This window comes from Neltuma alba, unplaced genomic scaffold, assembly GCF_004799145.2.
Source record: "Neltuma alba isolate B1F8T4 unplaced genomic scaffold, ASM479914v2 tig00002902_pilon, whole genome shotgun sequence".
Taxonomy (NCBI): Eukaryota; Viridiplantae; Streptophyta; class Magnoliopsida; order Fabales; family Fabaceae; genus Neltuma; species Neltuma alba.
In genome coordinates, this window is record NW_021633064.1 from 134,228 (window position 1) to 155,176 (window position 20,949).

The 20,949-nt window shown below is 32.3% G+C and overlaps 2 protein-coding genes across 8 annotated transcripts in view; one reads left to right on the forward strand and one right to left on the reverse strand.

The window, feature by feature from the left end:
* LOC114739743 (subtilisin-like protease SBT3.9) overlaps nucleotides 1-20,949 on the reverse strand; it is a 66,430-nt gene that overhangs the window by 39,634 nt on the left and 5,847 nt on the right. The window lies entirely within an intron of this gene.
* Nucleotides 490-20,156, forward strand: LOC114739744 (uncharacterized). Of its 7 annotated transcripts, none has more exons than XM_028927826.1 (4): nucleotides 490-783; nucleotides 18,841-18,980; nucleotides 19,073-19,129; nucleotides 19,423-20,156. In XM_028927826.1, exons 3-4 carry the CDS (start codon nucleotides 19,090-19,092, stop codon nucleotides 20,010-20,012), a joined length of 630 nt encoding a protein of 209 aa, XP_028783659.1. In that variant the 5' UTR covers nucleotides 490-783; nucleotides 18,841-18,980; nucleotides 19,073-19,089; the 3' UTR covers nucleotides 20,013-20,156. The 7 variants fall into 7 exon arrangements, 3 of the variants coding, with proteins under 3 accessions (XP_028783659.1, XP_028783660.1, XP_028783658.1); XR_003739630.1 differs by lacking the exons at nucleotides 18,841-18,980; nucleotides 19,073-19,129 and adding exons at nucleotides 976-1,079; nucleotides 1,158-1,212 and having other exon boundaries at nucleotides 713-783; nucleotides 19,130-20,156; XR_003739633.1 differs by lacking the exons at nucleotides 18,841-18,980; nucleotides 19,073-19,129 and adding exons at nucleotides 976-1,079; nucleotides 1,158-1,212 and having other exon boundaries at nucleotides 713-783.

A 20,949-nucleotide genomic window follows, 5' to 3' on the forward strand; every position in this document is an offset into this window, starting at 1 on the left:
TTAACATGTGAACATTATTTGACAAAAAAAAGGGACGTGTGAAAATTAGAAGCAGACTTTGATAAAAGGAGTCAAACTAAATATAATATCCAGTTGGGTCTTTTTTTAACTTCAATGACATACATTTGCTTGTAATAACTTGTGTTTATAAAAGTATTTTTTGTTTTTCTTCATTTTTTTCAAAAAGTAATTCTTCCTGTACCAAAAAAGTGAATTTTTCATTAATATTCACGGATGATAGCTTATGTTTACAAACGCATTTTATTTTTTCTTATTTTTTGATTAAATTACTGAAACAATTATTTTAATAAGCATAAAATTTAAAATAAAAACAATCTCTTAACTATTATTTTTTTTCCAAAAGATAATTTTTTATTTTAAAATAATTAATTAAAAGTTTTAGATCACCCAAACTGGTTCAGGAAAACCAGAGAACACTAGATTTTTCTAGATATGGCGTTCAACCCCACTTCCACTGATGTGTCCTGTGGGATCGCGTTCTTCCCAAGCTACTTTCATAGTATATACTGTTACTTGCAGACTCACTTAGCTACCAATCAATCCATTGCTCCGTACAAAAGACTCAAGCATCTGCTTCATACTCCACCTTTCTTGTTCAGTCAACGAGCATCATTATATTCATGGCTCACCAAAACCCCCAGCATCATCTTCGTGATGATGATGATGATTCCCTGGATCCTCGAGTTGCGAAGGATCTTGACGAAATGCTTCCTGTTTCTGATTCTCAAGTTGTTACCGAGGAGCCTGCAAAAGCATCACTTGGTATGGTTCCTTTTCACACTTCAATTTTTTCGTCTTATCTCCTCATACCTGTTGCTATATATGGTTCTTCGCATGTATAAACAAAATCTAATCCTGGGTTGATCTAAACATGACCAACTTGCCCGAATTTGTATATATTATGCGTGATTATTCAAGCATAATACGCTCAAACGGGTGACATTGGTACCACAGAAACTCACCTCAGAGAGGCATGAGGATCGATGCGCATCTATTTCTCACATCAGTTCTGAGAGCAAAGGCATAAAGTAAAGCCTTTGGTCTTTATGAGGGGAGAGGTAAGCATATATTTACAAACTACTACTACTACTAGCTACTACTATTATCTAAGGCACTCATACTTGGAAATGCTACAGGTTGCTAGGATTCTTTGAAGCGTATTTATTTCAAAGTGATGAGAGAAAACGAGAGGTATGCCGTGCCACAGTCAGGTAAAAGCAAGGACTTTGACTGAAAGGCCTGCAAAAGGACAAAGAGTCAGATATAAGCCTCCAATGGAGATGACGACTCTCAAGTCTGATCAGAACTGATCCTTTATTTTATCAGTTTGGTATTATATCCTCACCGCTGTTCTGTACCTGTAATTAGTTCTTTATTCTTGGAAGCATTTGCATGTACAGGATCGAAGTTGAAGGATGAAGAGCAAGCTCGAGATGTTAATGAAGTTTATATAGTTTTTTTTTTTCTTTTTTATTATGTCCTTACAGTTGCACTTGATTTTTAATCAGGGCTTTGTGGTTTCCCTTTTTTTTTCCCCCTTACCTGGTCCTTATAATATTCATATCTCTTTTGTTTTATTATTTATTATTAATATTAATTATTCCAAATTAAGAAAATCAAATTTATTTTAATGAGATTAACATGTTATTAGCGTTTTACGGTAATATTTTCATAGATATTGAATAGATCAAATCAACTTACATTGATTTCACTTTAAAAGCGACACAATTATATTTGAAATGAATATAAGTAATGATGTTCCAACTTATCCTATTGATTTTTTCGCTTTTGCGGGCGTATTTGGATGCTCCAAACAACTTTTTCCCTCATTAACTGTTATATTGATTTCCAAAAAAACAAGAAGCAGAAAAAGATAATTAACGAAAAGGTAAATACTATTTGCACTAATGCGTCATTAAATCTCATTGTCTTTTCCTCTAAAATTCATAAAATAAAATTACAAAACAAGAATATAAAAAAATGAAAGCGAACTTAAGATCATGACTAATTCATTTTCAAATGACATGACCGAGCACTGAAAAATGATAGAAGCAAAAAGACACAAAATAACGTAAAATCTGATTAATTAGTTAGCCGCCAATTATCATATTTGCAAATTATTCATAAAAAATCTACTGAAAAATGTATATTTTCAGAATTATATTGTTCAATAAAACATAATTTTTATCTGGAGGGTCAAGTATGTCGATGGTATATATCTACAAGCAAGTGACTTTATATGTGATGATGAATTCATTTATCAGTCACCCAAGTTTGAATAGTTTTGTACAGAAAGCCAGAGTTAAGTAAATTATAATGTTTTTGGGCCAGAAGTCAGTCAATGTAATTGTATACCTTTGTTAGTTTCAATCTACTCCCTCTGTTCCCACCTACAAGAGAAGTGACAATGAATGAATTAAGTTTATCAATAAATTAATTTTCTCAAGTTTGTCTTAGTTACGTAATCGATTTGGTCCATCAATCTTGTCCCGACTTCCAAGACGAAGGGACAACGAAGGAGAACATAGAAGGCTTACCGGAGAAGGAGACGCACCATATGTGACCTTGACGCAATGATTCCACTACTGCATAATTTTAATTAACAACTTTATTTATCCTTCAAAACGTAATGAAACTTTTGGAGGCGTAATTAAAGTTCTCTCGCAAACCCCACTCATCCCAAATCCATGATACTTCTAACGAGTCAACAAATTATTCGAATTGGACATCATACAAAGTAAGAAGAGTAGAAGAAATTGGGTCTATATATTGTGTGTTTAGACTTAAATCTGTGCAGTGTTTATGATCCCAAAAAAAAAATGACAGGGGCTCTTAGGATATGAGACAAAGAATATAACATGAAGCAAGTGAATAGATTCTTGCTTTTCATTAGGTATAATTAATTTGGGAGAATTACAATAAGGTGATAAGGAAGTAAAATAATTACTAAAATAATCTGAATAACAATTTAAACAGCCTGTAATGATAAGTTTCAGGGTCAGAAATGACAACTTCTGCAACTTATTTTGTAATTATTTTTTTTCTTGGGACCTGATTGTAATTCTGTCATTAATTTTTTAATTGATACCCTTTGATTTTAACAATATCATGAAAATATCATTCATCGTATTCTACTTTATCATATATCTAGTGGTCGTGTTAGATGGCGTTGCTAGGAAACGATTATTTCCTATTAAAGTGATACGTATGGGTGAAAGAGAGATTACTCTTTTTTTTTTTAACCAGGAAAGAAAGATTACTTGAAATTATGATGATGCCTCTTATAATACTATCATATAAATTCCTAAATGGCTTTTAAACTAACTCCAGGGGATTAGATTGACCATAGAAAAAGGTGTATATAAGTAATCTTAGGATATCTAAAATATAAAATTGATGTAAGGACAAATCATCAAGAGATCAATTGTTTTGTACAGTTAACTGAGACATCACGGACACGTGGTCATGTTAAATCACTTTAATCTGAAGTAGGGAGGGGAGCATCTGTGAAAAAATAAATACATCAAGGTATGAGTGGGAGATATGGGGTTCTATGAAAGATCCACAAGTAAGGGATTTTGGTAAATAATATTTAATTATTTTTTAATTTATTACTTTTAAAAATTCAAATAATGATCCGTAGAGAAAAAAGTGGAAGAGGTTATTCTCTTTTGAAATAACTAAGCAAAAAGCTCCCCGGCAATTCAAGGCTAAGGGGATGTTTGGAATGTTTTGAAAAAAATACTTTAAACAAATACTTTTACATTAATCGAAATAAAATCTTTTTCACATATTTATTTAAAACTCTGTAAAATTAATTCTAAAATCATAATTTAGTTTTTACCCAAACATTCTCAAAACTGTATTATAAAGTTCATTTATATCTAGAAACTCATCTCTCCCTTTCTTTAATTAGTGGCGTATCCTCCACGGGTAGCATAAGGTGAGTCCTAGTGGTCCTTTTTTCACAAAAAAAAAAAAAAGGTAATTTGTCTGCCTGTCTTGTAAAATGCGAGTTTGAATAGTAAATACGATGGTTTTTTTTTTAAATCACCGTGAGTTAGTCCGTTAATAATCATGGTTAGATTAGTTGGACCAAAATAAATAATATTAAAAAATAATAATACGTGCACAACACACATCGTTATAAAGGGGAAGATTCCGTGAACGAGCTCGCCCCACCGCCCTGAAGAATCGAGAGAGGGGGAGGGAGAAAAGGCATTACGAGGTTCTTTACATCTAGAAACTCTTCTCTCCCCGCCTCCGGAGGTAGAAGAGATCCTCCAAGAAGATATAGTTGGAACTGAGTTTCCGCGTAGGATAGTAGTTTAGTTTTACTTGATTGTTCTGTTGTAACAGAAACAAACAAAAAAAGAAACTCTTCTCTCCTTTTCCTTAATCTAGTCGTGTATCTACCGCGTCTGGCATAGGTTGAGTCCTACTGATTCTTCTTTCTTCTTTTTTCAAAAAAGAACTGGACAAGTCACTTGCGTGTGGTCTTGGAAGATGAAGGCAAAACATCTTCCATCACTTTCAAATTAAACAAAACTTAGATATTTAATTCTATATGCTTAATATTTTTATGCAATTAAATTATGATCAAGAGAATTTCAAAGCGCTAATGATAGTACTTGTTAAAGAATAAATATTCTATTGAAAAATCCGACATGCCATGAGGAAACAATATAAGAACTAAATGTGTATCTATGTCTTTTTTTTTTTTTTAATTAAAGATCCGTCGAAATAATCCATTTGAAATTTATAGTATGAAGTTATTTTATCTTTCTAATGATATGTCGTAATCTTATGAGCTCTAGTTTGCAACCTCGTGTCCGGATAGTTTTTCACATTCAGAGTTCGATTTACATACAGATCAATATTTCTTCTTAAAGCCTCACATTCGAAACCTAGCATGTTTTTTACACATAAAACTCAAATTCAAAAAGAAATCAATCTGGACTTCAACCTAAAATTTAAAGGTTGGAGGATCCAGTAAAAGAAAACAAACTCTGCACAAGTACAACCAAGTGCCAAGACAACACGGAGCCAATCGGCAGAGACTTGGATCGATCATCAGTTAACCCAAGTTCGACACACATAATACAAACAAAGCTCAAGGATTACGAGCAGTATAAAAATACCATTACGTAAATTATATAGATATGTATCACATACTGGAACTGCATCCGTTTGCTTCAATCCAGCAAGTTTTCAGCGAGGGCAGTAAACAGTGGAGTTGGATTTCCGAGTAGAACTGATATTATAACGCTCAAACCTATCTTCGCCAGTTTGATCAGCCCACGAGTGAAAGATGATCTCGACGAGCGTCTTCTTGCCAAGGCCGAAGAACTTTTGGCTGATGTGATCGACCTTGAGCTTGCAGTCTCATGGATGGACAAGTTTCTTCCCCTCAGAGACGAAGAAGAACAAGAGGGACCAACATTGAAATAGCCACTTTTCCATTTTTCCAGAATCAATTTCTTCACACAATAGACATGGTAACAATAGTTTCCACAAGAAGACACGTAAGACCACCCTCTGAACGGCCTTTTGCTCTGTACTTTTAAATTCTTCTCCTTACATTTCACACACTTGGAGGGCATCTTGTCATTAAGAATCAGAGTCAGACTTTTAGAGGGATCAGACATGGTGCTCTTAAGGTTCATGCAACAAGGGTGCAAGTCAAGCTTGTGTCTGTACTGATCATGATACACAAACCCTTTAACATCCCTCCCGCAAGCGTCGCACAACCGGCTCTCTGGTCCGCCAGGAGGTTCCCAGAGAAACTGGAATCTGCAGTTACCCATCAACGGATGGGTTCTGGATGGGTCCTTAGGGCGAGCCTTGAAACAGTCCTCGTGTAGGACAAAGGGACAATCCATTTCACACTGGTACCTAGGGCCAGACCCTAGTTCTTTGCATCCACTGCATTCAAATGGGTTTGCTTCGTCTCGTTCCAGCCTCACTGGATGGTCATGCCATGGGTGATTCATTGTCTCTCCGAAATCACTTTCTATTTGATAATAAGCTTCTACGTTGATACTTCTATTTGGTTCCTGATCAGTGAGCTTATATAGATGGTGTTTTGGCTTCTTGAGTTAGTCTCTCTCTTTTTCTTGCTCCGTACCTTCCTCTATAAGTTCTTTACGCGGATCGGATGTTTCGCAGAAAAGCAGAAGATACAAGGAGGAAAGGGAAATGGATATACATGAGGTGATGGGAGGCGGTGATAGAAATCAAGGGAGGGAAGAATAGTCAAAGTAAATTGATCAAGTACAGATAATATCTAACTAATTTTATAATTAATCTCAATTTTTTAAAAATTTTAAAAGTTTTTTATTTATTATTTTCTCATCGATGTTTCATAACTGATAAATAATACATTGCTTACTTTAGATGTGATATGATATATATTATATAATGTGCGAAAAAAAAGTGTGAAACAGAAAAACATTCCTAATCTCTTTTTCCTTCTTTTGTAATTTTTTAATATACTCTTCTTTCCCTTTTTTGTTATATCAATATATTTTTAACTTTAGTCTACGTTCCAGAATTTCGCTCTGCCCTCCTATCCATTTGTCTCCTTGTGAGATGAAAATGATCATATAAAATTTTATTTGTTACTTTTGAGGAATATCTGTTCATGTTTGAATTGAAGAAATTTTAATACGTATAGACACACAAATCAAAGATAAAATTTTAGGAGCACATTTTTATTTGTGTACATATATATTTTTCTTTTCAGTTATCCAATTAATATCGATGTATAATTTTTTTTAAAATAATATCAACATATATGCCCGGCAAAAAAAAATCAAAATATCATTTAAAATGGACAATTAGCTAAATTGCGTCACTGATGAATAACCAACGTATAGGAAAATGTGTCAGATCCACAATATTCCTACCCTTTTTACATCAAAATATATTTCAAATTTTATCTGCTTTCCACCCCACCCTTATTATTTGAACATGTTCTGAAAAGCATATATTTCACCCCCAGAAAATTGTTATAAAATTATATTTTTTATTTTATTCAATATCTTTTTTTTGTAATTCCATCATACCAAGCTGGTGGACTGGGATCTTAATGGTTGGGCTTCAAACGTGGTAACCGCCCAATCCCTAAGCGGTCCATTCAATATCTTCGATTAATAAGTTTTTTTGACGTTATTAATAAGTTATGTAACCAGTAAGTGTTAGTCCAAATAAAAGAGACCAAGGGGGTGTTTGGATAGAAACCAAACCATGGTTTCAGAAGTGCTTTTACGGATTACGAAGTAAATATGTGGAGGAGATTACCTCGTTTTGCGGAAAAGTGCTTCTGAAACCATGGTTTTGGGTTTCCCAAACACCCCCCAAGACACTTTAAATATCATGTCCTAGATTTGATCCCTGTAACGGTGTGTATGAAAAAAGCACTGTTCGGAGGGATATCCACCATAGCGCCAGTATTTTGAGAGATTAATCTCTTATCGTTTAGGTAAGAGGATACTCTGGGCAATCACCAAAAAAAAAAAAAAATTCAGTATAATAGTTAACTATAGTTTTTTCAAGAAATTTAAAAAATAACATTTTTACAATTTCAATAATATGGTTAAAAGTCAAATTAATAACTCTCACAAGGCCATTAAGAAAATTTTCATATAAAAGTTAAAGTTCTTAACATCGACTCCCATGAAAGTTGGACAACAAAATTGTCCTATTTATTAAACCATCACTATAGTTATAAGAGTTATTAATATTATTACTTGACTTGTTATTATTTTTTTAATGACTTGTTATTAGAGTTGTTAATGATATTATAAGAATTGCTAATGTCATAAATTATTGTGTTACTAAAGTTAGAAAAATACCTCTTTTTAAATTTTTTTCAAAAATCTGTTATTAAATGTCATATCAAATACTAAATTTATAAGAAGTCACTTTTTGAATTTTCTAAAAACTAGTTATTAACTCTTACACTAAACTTATTAAATTACTTTAAATAACTTGTTAATTACATTATTGGACTTAAAAAAATCCTCAAAAGTTAGTTACCGACCGCTAAAGACCGGAGCTTTGATGACCAACAACCCCAGAGCTCTAGCAAGGATGTTTGGCTTTTTTTTTTTTTTTTGCCAAAAAGAGGAATGATATGATCATTTCAGCAAATTTACAGATTCCAATTTAGTCACCTATATCTAAACTAAACCTGTGCTTATTTGGGTGACCATTTGAAGATTTCATCATTTAACTATCATTTTTTTCATGTCTTGTTCCCTTCTTTTAATTGATAGCCAATAAAACAGAATAATTGTAAAGCTCAATAACATATAAACACATCAAAATAAGATACTGACAAATACAAAACACTACCAAGTAAGTATACTATCGATCAATTAACTTATCGTGTAAACAAAATTATCCTCATATTTTCAGTTTTAGATTGTTCAATTAAAAATACTTTGAAGGACTCAAGACGACTAATTTTTACTGTCCCAGCTAGCTGTATGAATTATGGCTTCACAGTTCACACAATTAAAAACAGATTTAAGTTTCTCAGAACGATCACTGATTCAAAACTATGCTGTGACCTGTATGATCCAGCTGGTGCTGATGCACATATCACAAACAACCTCGAGAGTCGAGAAGCATAAATTCAAAGATCAAGTGTCCCTTTAGGGAAACAAGCTGTATTGATCTTTGCACGTGGATATCGCATAAAAATGGTCACAATACCCACACTGTACCATCAATAACACATGTCACTATGCGTTGTTAATCATCATTTTAATATATCCCAGTTATGAAGGATAACCCAGAATGATTTGGATCAAGAAAGCAGAAGCAAGATGCTGGTTCGACTCGGGGATACATATGTAAATAAATAAAATAGTGACAGTCAATTGTCACACCCCAGAAATTTAGAGGTGACCGGTACAGAACATGAGAAAACTCACACTCCTTAAGTCTTAAAACAACTCATCAAACACTTGATATAATTATAATATGATTTCTAATATTACAATTAATGCAATAATCTCCACAATGTATCTATCAATTCTAAATCATATATATTTAAAAAGAACAACCATAAGGTTTTACATTAGTTTAGAAATCTTTCAAACAATGCTTCAACTGTAAGCCAGTAGTGTATTAAACTCAGTGATAAGAAAGAGGAACAAGGTCAATTACACTATCTGAGGCCAAAAATAATTTATTGGTGAATAACATCTCATTAATAAGGTAAGAGAAACAAATGTTGAAAGAATAAATTATGCATATTTAATTCTATAAAATAAATGATTTACCGTTGCTTCCAATTTCTGAGTAAACCACTAAAATATAAAAGAAAATATATAAAGCAGTTTTGATATCCAAAACTAATTAAATAACTCATTTATAAAACCAACTCACGAAATAGCATGAAAACCTCTCTTCAGTTGAGGACTACAACAGAACGAGCAACAAGCGTGAACACACAGTCCATGAGGGCAAGTAACCATCAATCACAGTCAGAACTACGAATATAAACACAAGAATAGTGCCTACGAATGTCAAGCAAGCTTAGTGTTAACCATGGCGCAAGAATACAAGTGTAGCCGAAGCCATGAATAACAAACGCGACCGAAGTCACAAATAACAAGTGAGTTTGAGCCTAATCCTAACATGCCAAGGGCTAACAGTAATGCTGTTAGCAACCAGCATTTTGTAGCCAACCCTCTCAAAAACATTTCCAAGCATGCATGGGATCAGTTTACCATTAACAAATAGAAAGGATCTTTTTCTAATGATAAAATCTCAAAAGCAATACCTTATAACAAAAGATCCCAGCATATAAGTTCTGAAATAACATCTCACAAACTTCTTTCGAAGTCCAGGTAATGTTCATCAAAAACAAAATATTGATGAGGAAATATTCTCAAATAAATTATATCTTCCAAGAGTTAAAACATTATAATATCCAATAAATGAAAAGGAAAAATGATGAAAGTAAAAAAAAAAATTATTTGATACCTATTTGGTAAGAAAGTTGATAATCTAATTAAATTGGTGACAAGCAGTAAAAATATCATTTGTGAAAAATATTATGGGACACTATTCACTCACTTGTTGCACATCAAAACTATAACCTACTCCTACTATACAGCTTCTGGCTCATATACACTCCTAATCTCCCAATACCCCGAACAAAATCATTATTTTTCTTCTTTATAAACATATTGAATTCATAACGTTATTCACGTCATCAGGTCTTAATTTCAATAATAAATAATTCTTACACCGTAAGTGATTCAGTGTTACCATTAACATGCTTAAGTAAGCAAAACCAAGTTCTTCATAATTTATAGAAAATTTAATGATTTTCTTTCACTCAATCCATCAAACGCTTTATGGGCATTCAAAAATTAAATTATAAACAAATATCTTAATTTATAGACTGTCATCCATCCACTCCCAAGCATTAATATCAATATAGTCTCTTAAGTTTTCTCAATCCAATTTCTTCACAAAGCTTATTTGAGTTCTTGAATTATCACCCAGCTTCGTTCCATAACATCATAAAATTTCACTGCTTCCAACTTTATCTTTGAGCAAGATTTAAATGAAACTCCTTTGAAGATCATTGAAATTATGCTCCACCATGAAAATACATAACATTGGGGTGCTACATGTACCAGAAAAATATGATTAGGGCACCATAAATAAGACTAGGGTATTAAATGCACCTGAGAAATAAAATTAGATGCTGAATGCACCTTTATCCTAAATAATATGATGTGCAGGAATCAAGTGATTATCATTTTTTCCATGTTGTGTAAAAGCTATTGTTAGTCTTGTTCTGATGTTTATTTGTTTGGTCTGTCAAATATTTCTTGGAGCCTTGGTCACTTGTTGGCTGATTTGTTACCAGTAAGAATTAGGTTTCATGCATTCCTATATGTTTTCATATTTTTCTCATGGAGGTCTTCTTGAAGATGGTGAAAGGACAGAGCATTCCCTCGCTTATTCATTTGATATATCTACTGATATTGCAACTTCTTAACATGATTTGCTATTGTTCATTATATTTGTTTTATAACTTCTTGAGTTATAATTATTAGATCATATGGTTATGTAGCTTTTAAGTGTGCCAAGTTTTCATCAGGCAAGTTATTCATCATATTACTCACATCAATGATTCATCTCTGCTGCTTTGATGAGGAAATACTTCATTTGTCTGGATCCGTGACGCCAGATACTACAGGCAGCATTCATTGGTTAGATAAGAACTTGGAAGATGTTCCCCAAAGTGACAGTTTTTTTTTTTTTTTTTTACTGTAACGCATCTTTAGACTGATAACATTACTGCGAAGGGGATATTTTTGCGCTTGACTCTGGCATAATCCATACAGAAGTGCAAAGAAGAAGAGAGAAAATGAGGGAGAATCGCTGATCCTGGAACAAAATGCTGCGGTTGGGGAACCAATTTCCCTGCAAAATGCAAACGTGAAAAAGCCGAAGAAACAAAGAATTGAAGGGGAATCATGAAGCTGAAAGTCACAGGGGAATTCTCTCTTGTATGTATTTTGTTTTCCCAGGTAACTTCTCTACTTTTACAAAAAGTACACACTTGAAATCATGGAGCGGCAAAACTTCAAAAAACCATCTAACTTGTTGTGTTGGATCCATGCCAGACTGCATTACTGAGAAGTGATTAACTTATTATACCTTTAAATTGATCTCTGGAATTGAACTCTTTACATATGTTCAAACGCATGGAAGACCTATAAATAAATATATTACCTCCGATCCTTGATATAATAGCTAGTTTGGCATTCAATTTTATCCTAAATATAATACCTCAATATACTTTGTTTCTGATATATATCTATTTTTTTCAAAGTAGTCTTTATAGTAGTTACACATGTTAAAATGTTCATCAAATAGTAGTTCTAACTAATATATATGATTGGCAAAGATATTCTCAAAAAAACAATACCTATTTATTACAAATAACTAACATAATTAATTTTTTTAATATTTCAAATTAGTTATTTAGCTCTTAAATATTAAGGGCCGGGGGCAGTATTATTTTATATCCTAGTGAGGTGTTAAATTATTTGATTGCTGGGTCTTTCTTGCAGGGTTTTCACATTACTCTGCAGCTTGGCGACTGTGATCTAATGCCCAAGAAACAGCAGCATCATGGACAACTAGAAAACAAGAAAAGAGGAGGGAATGAGGCCAAGGAATCTTAACACTACTTGGGGTTAGTTTTGCTCTTATACACTGACAGATTTATTTACAAGCATGGAAACTCAAATTTTTGAACCTTGTAATCCATGTTCGGCATTAATTTAAAACCAAGATTTGTATATCGTTCTAATAGCCGTGAAAAAAAATTAATGGACAAAGATAATAATAGTTATGAGGTAATTAACATCTTTTACTATTAATGGTAATGTGGCAACCAAAAGAAGCTACTGAATGGGTGGCATTGGAGGCTATTTGGGTACCATGGGGTGCCTGGTTCGAGCCCAGTTTTAGCATTATGAGATTTTTATTTTGTTTTTAACTTCCTGTGCTCCCTCTAAATTCCTTAAATACCCCTTATGGAAAAAAAAAAAAAGAAGAGGAAGAGGGGAGAGGCATTAGAGATTTTTTCCCCGGGGGGGGTCCCAAATGGAGCGAGTGGGAGGAGCAGAGAAGAGGGAAGTTTCGAGACTCTAAAATGAAGGGCTCCAGATGTCATCCGGTTCAAGTTCTTCACCTTCATTTGTCTTGGTCGTCGCCGGTGTTCACAGCTGTCGTCTCCTCCGATTGTTGAAGTTTCTCTCTTGTTGGCTGCTTCAATTTCTGTCTCCCTCCTTCCTCTATTCTGTGCTAAAAGCGTCAGCCTTCCTCCTTGCTTGTCTAAGTGCGCTGATGTGGTACAGTTAAAGCTTTCTTTTTTTCCCCGTTGTGTTGATGCGTGCTGGGTGATTTGAGGCTTTGGTCATTCATTCCTTTTTTTTCCCATTTGCTGTGTGAAAATAAGAAAGAGAAATTGGGGGATGTTCTTGTAGAAATTGACCTTGTCCATGAGTGTTTCTTGGTTCTTGTCTTAGTATGGTTTTCGTGGAGAACGCCTGATTTTCCTGTAATATAAATAATGCAAAGTGCTGTGCATATTGACAAGAAGTGATATCTCCGTTGTTCTCTTAATTATCTTGTGCTGCATCATTCTTTCATCTTTCTTTCTTTCTTTTTAATTTTTTTCCCCAGAAAATGACTTATAGGACCACTGAAAGAAATGAATGGCCTCGGAGGACTAAAAAATTCATAAAGATATGGTTAAGGTGTTTACTATTTTTCTCTTCTCTATAAATTTATCATGATAGTATTTTAAAAAAGGAAATAACTTTTGCTTTTACCTATAAAGAAAAATTAATACTTTGTAAATTCTTATAGGCTCACCTGATTTTTAATTAGTTTTATATAGTTTTTTTCTTTTTTATTACAAATAGAGACCTATTACAATATTAGCATAGATTTTGATAATAATTAATAAGCAAATAATAACAATTTTTATGAATAAGTCTCTATATGTAATTTTTTAATTTTTAAGATTTTTCTTGGTTGCTATTTTCCCTCCTTATTATCCTCTTTATAGCCTAACTATTTCATCATAGGTAAAGTTTCCAAGGTCTGGAAGATTGCGTCAGCGGAACGATTTCATAGTTTGAAACTGAGTCCACCCCTTCAATTTCGATTTGTTCAATCAATTTTGGGAGATTGAATCGATTAACCTTGGATTCTTGGGCAATCGCAAATCGACCTAGATGGCCACCTTTTTAGTTAATTGGGATTAAGTATTGGTGTGCCTAATTAAAACACGTGGCAAAAGCTAATTGACTATTTAGATATATTTGATCTACCTAACTTGATTTAAATTTGATCTTTTAAAAAATATTTTTTTACATATTTATTATTTTATTATTTTTGATTAATTTTAACAGATTTTTTAAATCACAATTATTTGGATCTTATAATATGATAAAAACTATGTAAAATTGAAATTTAGGGAAAAAAATAATAAAAGGATGTGTATTAAAAAAGACGATCAAATGCATACTAAAAAGGGGTAATTTAGTATTGTTTTTGGAGTTCATTAGCTAATTTATATAGATTAAAAAAATTAGTAAAGTTAGTTATTTGTCTCTGAAATATTCTTATTAATCATATATATTAGTTAGAACTATAATTTGATAAAATCTTTTAACATGTGCATTACTATAATGACTACTTTAAAAATAAATAAATATAAAAGATAAAAATAAAGTGAATTTAAATTTTATATTTAAAATTAAATTAAAAATTAAACTGGTTTTTATATTAAAAATAAAAATAAATATAAAAATAAATTTGCATCACGAATTTCGGCATCCCCATGGTAAAGCCACGTCAAACATCACTAGCTAGGGCACCCCTAAGACTTCCATTAGCATCATGTCGGTCTCCACTCAAAAAATGAATTTGAGGGGATAAAACCATACCTAATGGCTGTTCACGGGACAGATCGGGACTGGAACAGGTCCGTCTGAATTCCGTCCCGATGAACAGTAACACGACAAATTTTCTGTCTCGTGTCTCATCCCGGTGTTATCTCATTTTCGGTCAGGACTCGGGATGGGATGGAATCAGGACGGGACCGGGACATCCTGATATATTTTTTTAAAATTTTTTCAATTTTTTAATAAAATCTGTTTTTTTTTAATTGTAGTTTTTTGAGCTTAGGCCTTGTAAAAACATCTTTTTGTTTGCTTTTTTATTTCTTTGGGCACCTTTAAACAAAAGCTCAAAATATAACATATAATAGTCATTAAAAACTCTAAATAAAAGCTTTTAACATAATTAAAAACTTGTTAGAAATTCTAATCATCAGTAGTCTCAAATCATCAACAAATATAAAAGCTCTAAATAAATATATCCATAGTTCTATAGAATAGTTTCAAATCTTATAAAAATATGAAAAAAATGATATTATTAAATTGGATAAAATTTGAAAAAAAAAATAAAAGGAACCAGGACGGGACGATCATGTCCCGTGTCCCGTCCTGATTTGTCCCATTCCAAAAAAATTCAGGACAGGCCCGTCCCTTCTCAATAAGGCCGGCACCGGAACGGGCTGACCAGGACGGGCCGGTCTTGAACACCCCTAATACCTACCCATTATTTTTTTGGAAAATATAGATATTTATAATGTTAGATAAAATTTGTTAAAAATAAATAAATTTCTGGTATTTAAAAATTATAAGAATCTCTTCTTTCTTAGAGAGTAGACACCATAATTTTAATTGCGAAAATTAATTTATGTAATTATACAGTTTTTGTAAAATTTATTTTCATACTTAATGAGAAAAAAACTATGCGGGGACATAGATGGAATTTTATCCGGCTACATATGTAATTTTATTGGGGAGGCCGGAGGGGGAGTCATATTGTCATTTGGTGAGATGAAGGCGGCACAAAAGACAAAGGAGAAAAAGGCCGCAACAACTCATCGTGCAATTGAACCTGGAAAGGGACCCAAAAAGTCGGACCCGTGACGGTCAATAATTGTACGAGGAGTGACGACACTTGCTGCCAGCATCCGTAATACGTATGCATTTTATCACCATTTCTGTCGCGTATTTGTTGAGAGTAAAATATATTAACCACCATTTTATTTTACACGGAAACTTCTTCCCTATTTTAAAAATGTACGTGAGTATCTCTTAAATTTATTATTTTCATTCACCCAAACTGTTAATTGACTATTAAATTTGATTTTTAAATTTTTGTTTTGAGCAAAATATTCTTATTTAATACAAGAATTAGTTAAACATTTTCAAAAATAATTTTTATATAACTTAAAAATTACTCAAATGCATGTATTTTCAAACTTTCTAATATGTTATAATATTTATTAATTTTGATTATATCATCAAAATTTTATGATTTTAATTTTTCATTACATTTTTCTAATAATGGCTAAAAAATATTTTTTAAACTCATATTTTTTAATCATGTCATATAAATGATATAAGTTTGAGAGATCACGTCAACCAATTAGATTTATAATTTAAAACTTGCCAACACATTTTTTTGCCACAGACATATATAAACATATTTAGTCAAGTGTTATTAATTAAAAAAATTAATCAAATTTTAAATATATTTTTTAATTAAATTACTTGAATTTTTGGCATAATACGGTAAAAAATAAAAAAATAATTAATTTTCAAAAAGGAGAAAATAAAATCAAATAAAAAAAAACTCTTAAATTCTTCAAAAGAATTTTAGTCGATATTAAGGATTTAGTACAATGAATGGTAGATTAGTGAATAAAATTTATTTAAGTATATTTTCAGAATACTCTTAATAGAGTTAAGTACAGATCCACGTAATTAGGATAAAAAGCAAAGAAGATTAGAGTAATTTATTCATTTATCTATTATATAAGCTTCCCATTATGTTCGAACTTTCCTGATATGGGCAAGGTACAAAAATCTGAGCAGGTTAATAAACTGGTTAAGGTAATAAGCTATTAAAGGTAGCAATTCACGGTTAGCAATTTAGACCGGAAATAATTAAAATAATATAAGTAAAAAATGTGTAAAACTATTCATATCTTAATAAATAATATTTATTATTATACTGTTTTTGATTAACGGTGATTTACAATTGTTTTATAAGTATTGATTACATTTTAATAAGTACTAATAACTCTTTTCTGGCAAGTAACAAAGTCACTTTTTAAAGCCATTCACAACTTCTATAAATATTGATTACATTTATAATGTTAGATAAAATTTATTAAAATTGGATAATCCATTGGCATTTTTTAAAAAATTAAAAAATTATTTGTTTCTTAGAGCCCATAATTTTAGTTGCTAAAATTTAATTTAATTTATTATATAATTTCTTATAAAATTTATTTTCATAATTAATGTGAAACAATTTTATGTTTAAATATATATGATAAAGTCAGTCCCCAAAATATATATATGTTTGAGATTTTAAGGTGTTAAATAGGGCAAATGGAATTTTATGTGGGGACAAAAATGGAATTTTATTGGCGCAGTTGGCGTCGGGAAAGTGATTTCGTTTTCAGTGATTTGCTACTGGCTAGGGCAACGTAATTTGCCGCTCGGAGTGGGAGTGGGAGGGCGCTGTCCTCAAAAGAGGCCAGAAAGGTGGACAGGTAACGGTAAGTTAATTTGGAAAAAGAAAGTGCATGGAAATGGAGAGGAAGTGAGGAAGGCAGGTGGGAGAAATTCTACACATGCACGAAGAGATAAATATCCTTCAAATCACACAGTGGGACCCATACTTATTATCGGCTTTTATATATATCACTTTTATTTTCGCACGCGCGTTCTCTTTTCTGTCTCTCAACTCTCCTTTTTTTTTTTTAATTTAATTTTCTCCCTCTTTTTAATAAAACTTCGTCCACTCATTTACCTTTCTGTTTTATTCTAGCATATACTCAAACACTCTCCCTCCCTCCCTCCCCCCTTTTATTTTTAATTTTATTTATTCTCATTTAAATAATAGTGCTGCTTTTTCAAATAAAAAATTCTAAAATAATTATATGAAAATTGAAATTTTAGAATATGAAGGAAACGTAATTTATATTTTACAACCTAACCTCTAAATTCTTTCTCAACTTTTTAAAATTCCCTTCTTTTTGATGGTTTATTTTATGTTGACATGTGAATATTATTTGACTAAAAAAAAAGGACATGTGAAAATTATAAGCAGACTTTGTAAAGGGAGTCAAACTAAATAAAATATCCAGTTAGATCTTTTTTTTTAACTTCAATGACATACATTAGCTTGTAATAACTTGTGTTTCTAAAAGTATTTTCTCCATTTAGTTTCACCGAAACTTCACACCCTGGTCATGGATAGATCACCTAGGTTCGGGTTCATAAGCAGTGACAATTACCCTATGAAGACTCGCTTTTGCTACGGGTTTGGTGTTCCCTTAACCAAGCCACTGTCTATGTTTTTCTTCATTTTTTCAAAAAGTAATTCTTCTTGTACCGGAAAAGTGAATTTTTCATGAATATTCACGGATGATAGCTTATGTTTACAAAGGTATTTTATTTTTTTCTTATTTTTGATTAAATTACTGAAACAATTATTTTAATAAGCATAAAATTTTAAAATAAAGATTATCTCTTAACTATTTTTTCAAAAGATAATTTTTTATTTTAAAATAATTAATTTAAACTTTTACATCCAAAGCTTAGGGTGCAGACACCCAAACTGGTTCAGGAAAACCAGAGTACACTAGATTTTTCTAGATCCCCGTCAAGAGTAAAAAAAATCTTCCTAGATGTGGCGTTCAACCCCACTTCCATTGATGTGTCCTGTGGGGTCGCGTTCTTTCCAAGCTAATTTCACAGTATATACTGTTACTTGCAGACTCACTTAGCTACAAATCAATCCATTGCTCCGTACAAAAGACTCAAGCATCTGCTTCATACTCCACCTTTCTTGTTCAGTCGAAGAGCATCGTTATATTCATGGCTCACCAAAACCCTCAGCATCATCTTCGTGGTGATGATGATGATTCCCTGGATCCTCGAGTTGCGAAGGATCTTGACGAAATGCTTCCTGCTTCTGATTCTCAAGTTGTTACCAACGAGCCTGCAAAAGCATCACTTGGTATGGTGTCTTTTCACACTTCAATTTTTTCTTCTTATCTCCTCATACCTGTTGCTATATATGGTTCTTCGCATGTATAAACAAAATCTAATCCTGGGTTGATTTAAACATGACCAACTTGCCCGAATTTGTATATATTATGCATGATTATTCAAGCATAATATGCTCAAACCGGTGATATTGGTGCCACAGAAACTCACCTCAGAGAGGCATGAGGATCGATGCGCATCTATTTCTCATATCAGTTCTGAGAGCAAAGGCATAAAGTAAAGCCTTTGGTCTTTATGAGGGGAGAGGTAAGCATATATTTACAAACTACTACTTCCACTTCTATTATTATTTAAGATACTATTATTATTTAGGATACTGATACTTGGTAATTCTACAGGTTGCTAGGATTCTTTGATGCGTATTTATTTCAAAGTAATGAGAGAGAAAACGAGAGGTATGCCATGCCACAGTCAGGGTTCCTCTCTATTTTCTCCTCTCTCCCTCAATTTTTACCTCAAAGGAGCTAGATAACATCAGCGCAAGACACAGCTGTTCTCAGATAAAGCAAGGACTTTGACTGAAAGGCCTGCAAAAGGAGAAAGAGTTAGATAAAAGCCTCCGATGGAGATGACGACTCTCAAGTCTCATCGGAACTGATCCTTTATTTTATCAGTTTAGTACTATATCCTCACCGCTGTTCTGTACCTGTAATCAGTTCTTTATTCTCGGAAGCATTTGCATGTACAGGATCCACGTTGAAGGATGAAGAGCAAGCTCGAGATCTTGATGATGCCGTAATCAATTCTACTCACTCCCTTAGCTCGTACTCAACAAGATCTATCACAGACAGTTTTAGCGATGTTTTTACTACTCCAAAAGCTGTTTTTTCTCCCGAAATCTCAGTCCAGCAAATCAATCGTTCGAGGTCTAATGATACTTCCATTAATATCCCTGTGACTCCTACTCCTGCATCATCACCGCACGAACACAACAAGCTGGGCTTCATAGTTTTTCCTGTTGAACTTCTAAATGCTATAATCAGTCTTGCTGTTTCATCAAAGGCAAAAGATAACCAGGTTCTGATTTATGTTGCGGTGGCTTGTTCTACACTGGCTTTCTCGATTTCTTCAACTGCTCTTGTGGTGCTTAAGAAAAGGCCTCCGATGGCGAAGAAGATGCAAAAAGCTGCGTTTCTGATCGGCACGTTTGGATTCTTGGGAATGATGGGCATGCTTTTGCCTTCAAGCATCAGTTGGTGGTTCACTATCTCAGCCTTCCTTGTTTGTGTGCTGATGTTTGCCGTTGCAAATTTGATTGGGCGAGAGGAACCTGGTTGAGCTATTGTCGTTGCCCTTGTCCATAAGTCTTTCTTGGTTCTTGTCTTAGTATGGTTCTCATGAAGACCACTTGATTTTCCTGTAACATAAATAATGCAAATTGATGTGCATATGGACAAAGTGATATCTCCGTTGTTCTCTTAATCTCTTGTGCTGCCTGATTCTTTGATCTTTCTTTCCTTCTTTCTTTCTTTTTAATTTTTTTTTTCCGGAAAATGATTTGTAGGACCACTGAAAGAAATGAATGGCCTCGGAGGACTAATAAATTCCTAAAGATATCGTTAAGGTGTTTATTATTTTTCTCTTTTTCTCTATAAATTTATCATGATAGTATTTTAAAAAAGGAAACAATTTTTGCTTTCAACTATAAAGAAAAATTAATAATTTGTAAATCCTTATAGTTTCACCTGATTTGTAATTAGGTTTATGTAGTTTTTTTTTTGTTTTTTTATTTTGTCTTTAGGTTGCACTTGATTTTTAATATACTTTCTCTTTCTTTTTACCAGGTCCTTTTAATCATCATATCTCTTTTGTTTTATTATTTATTATTAAAATTAATTATTCCAAATTAAGAAAATCAAATTCATTTTAATTGTTTAATTTGAATTACTTTTTTATTTATTTTTTTCCATTGTTATTTGTTTATATATTAATATTTATATTACTTTATAATTAATAGTCATTATTTTATTATTTTATTATTTTCTAGCTCAAATTTATTCTAGTTAAAAAAATTTTATTTTATAAATTTTTTATTTAATTAATAAGTGAGGTGTTTTATTTCTTTTTATTTGTTAAATTCTTAAAAAGTTTAGCAGATTATGGTTTAATTTGACGATGATGATGTCCTCCTTGTGTTGAAAAAATAATACTATAAGATATTTTCTTAACGAAATGAATACAATTTATCAAATGATTGTATTTGTATTGTCAAAAA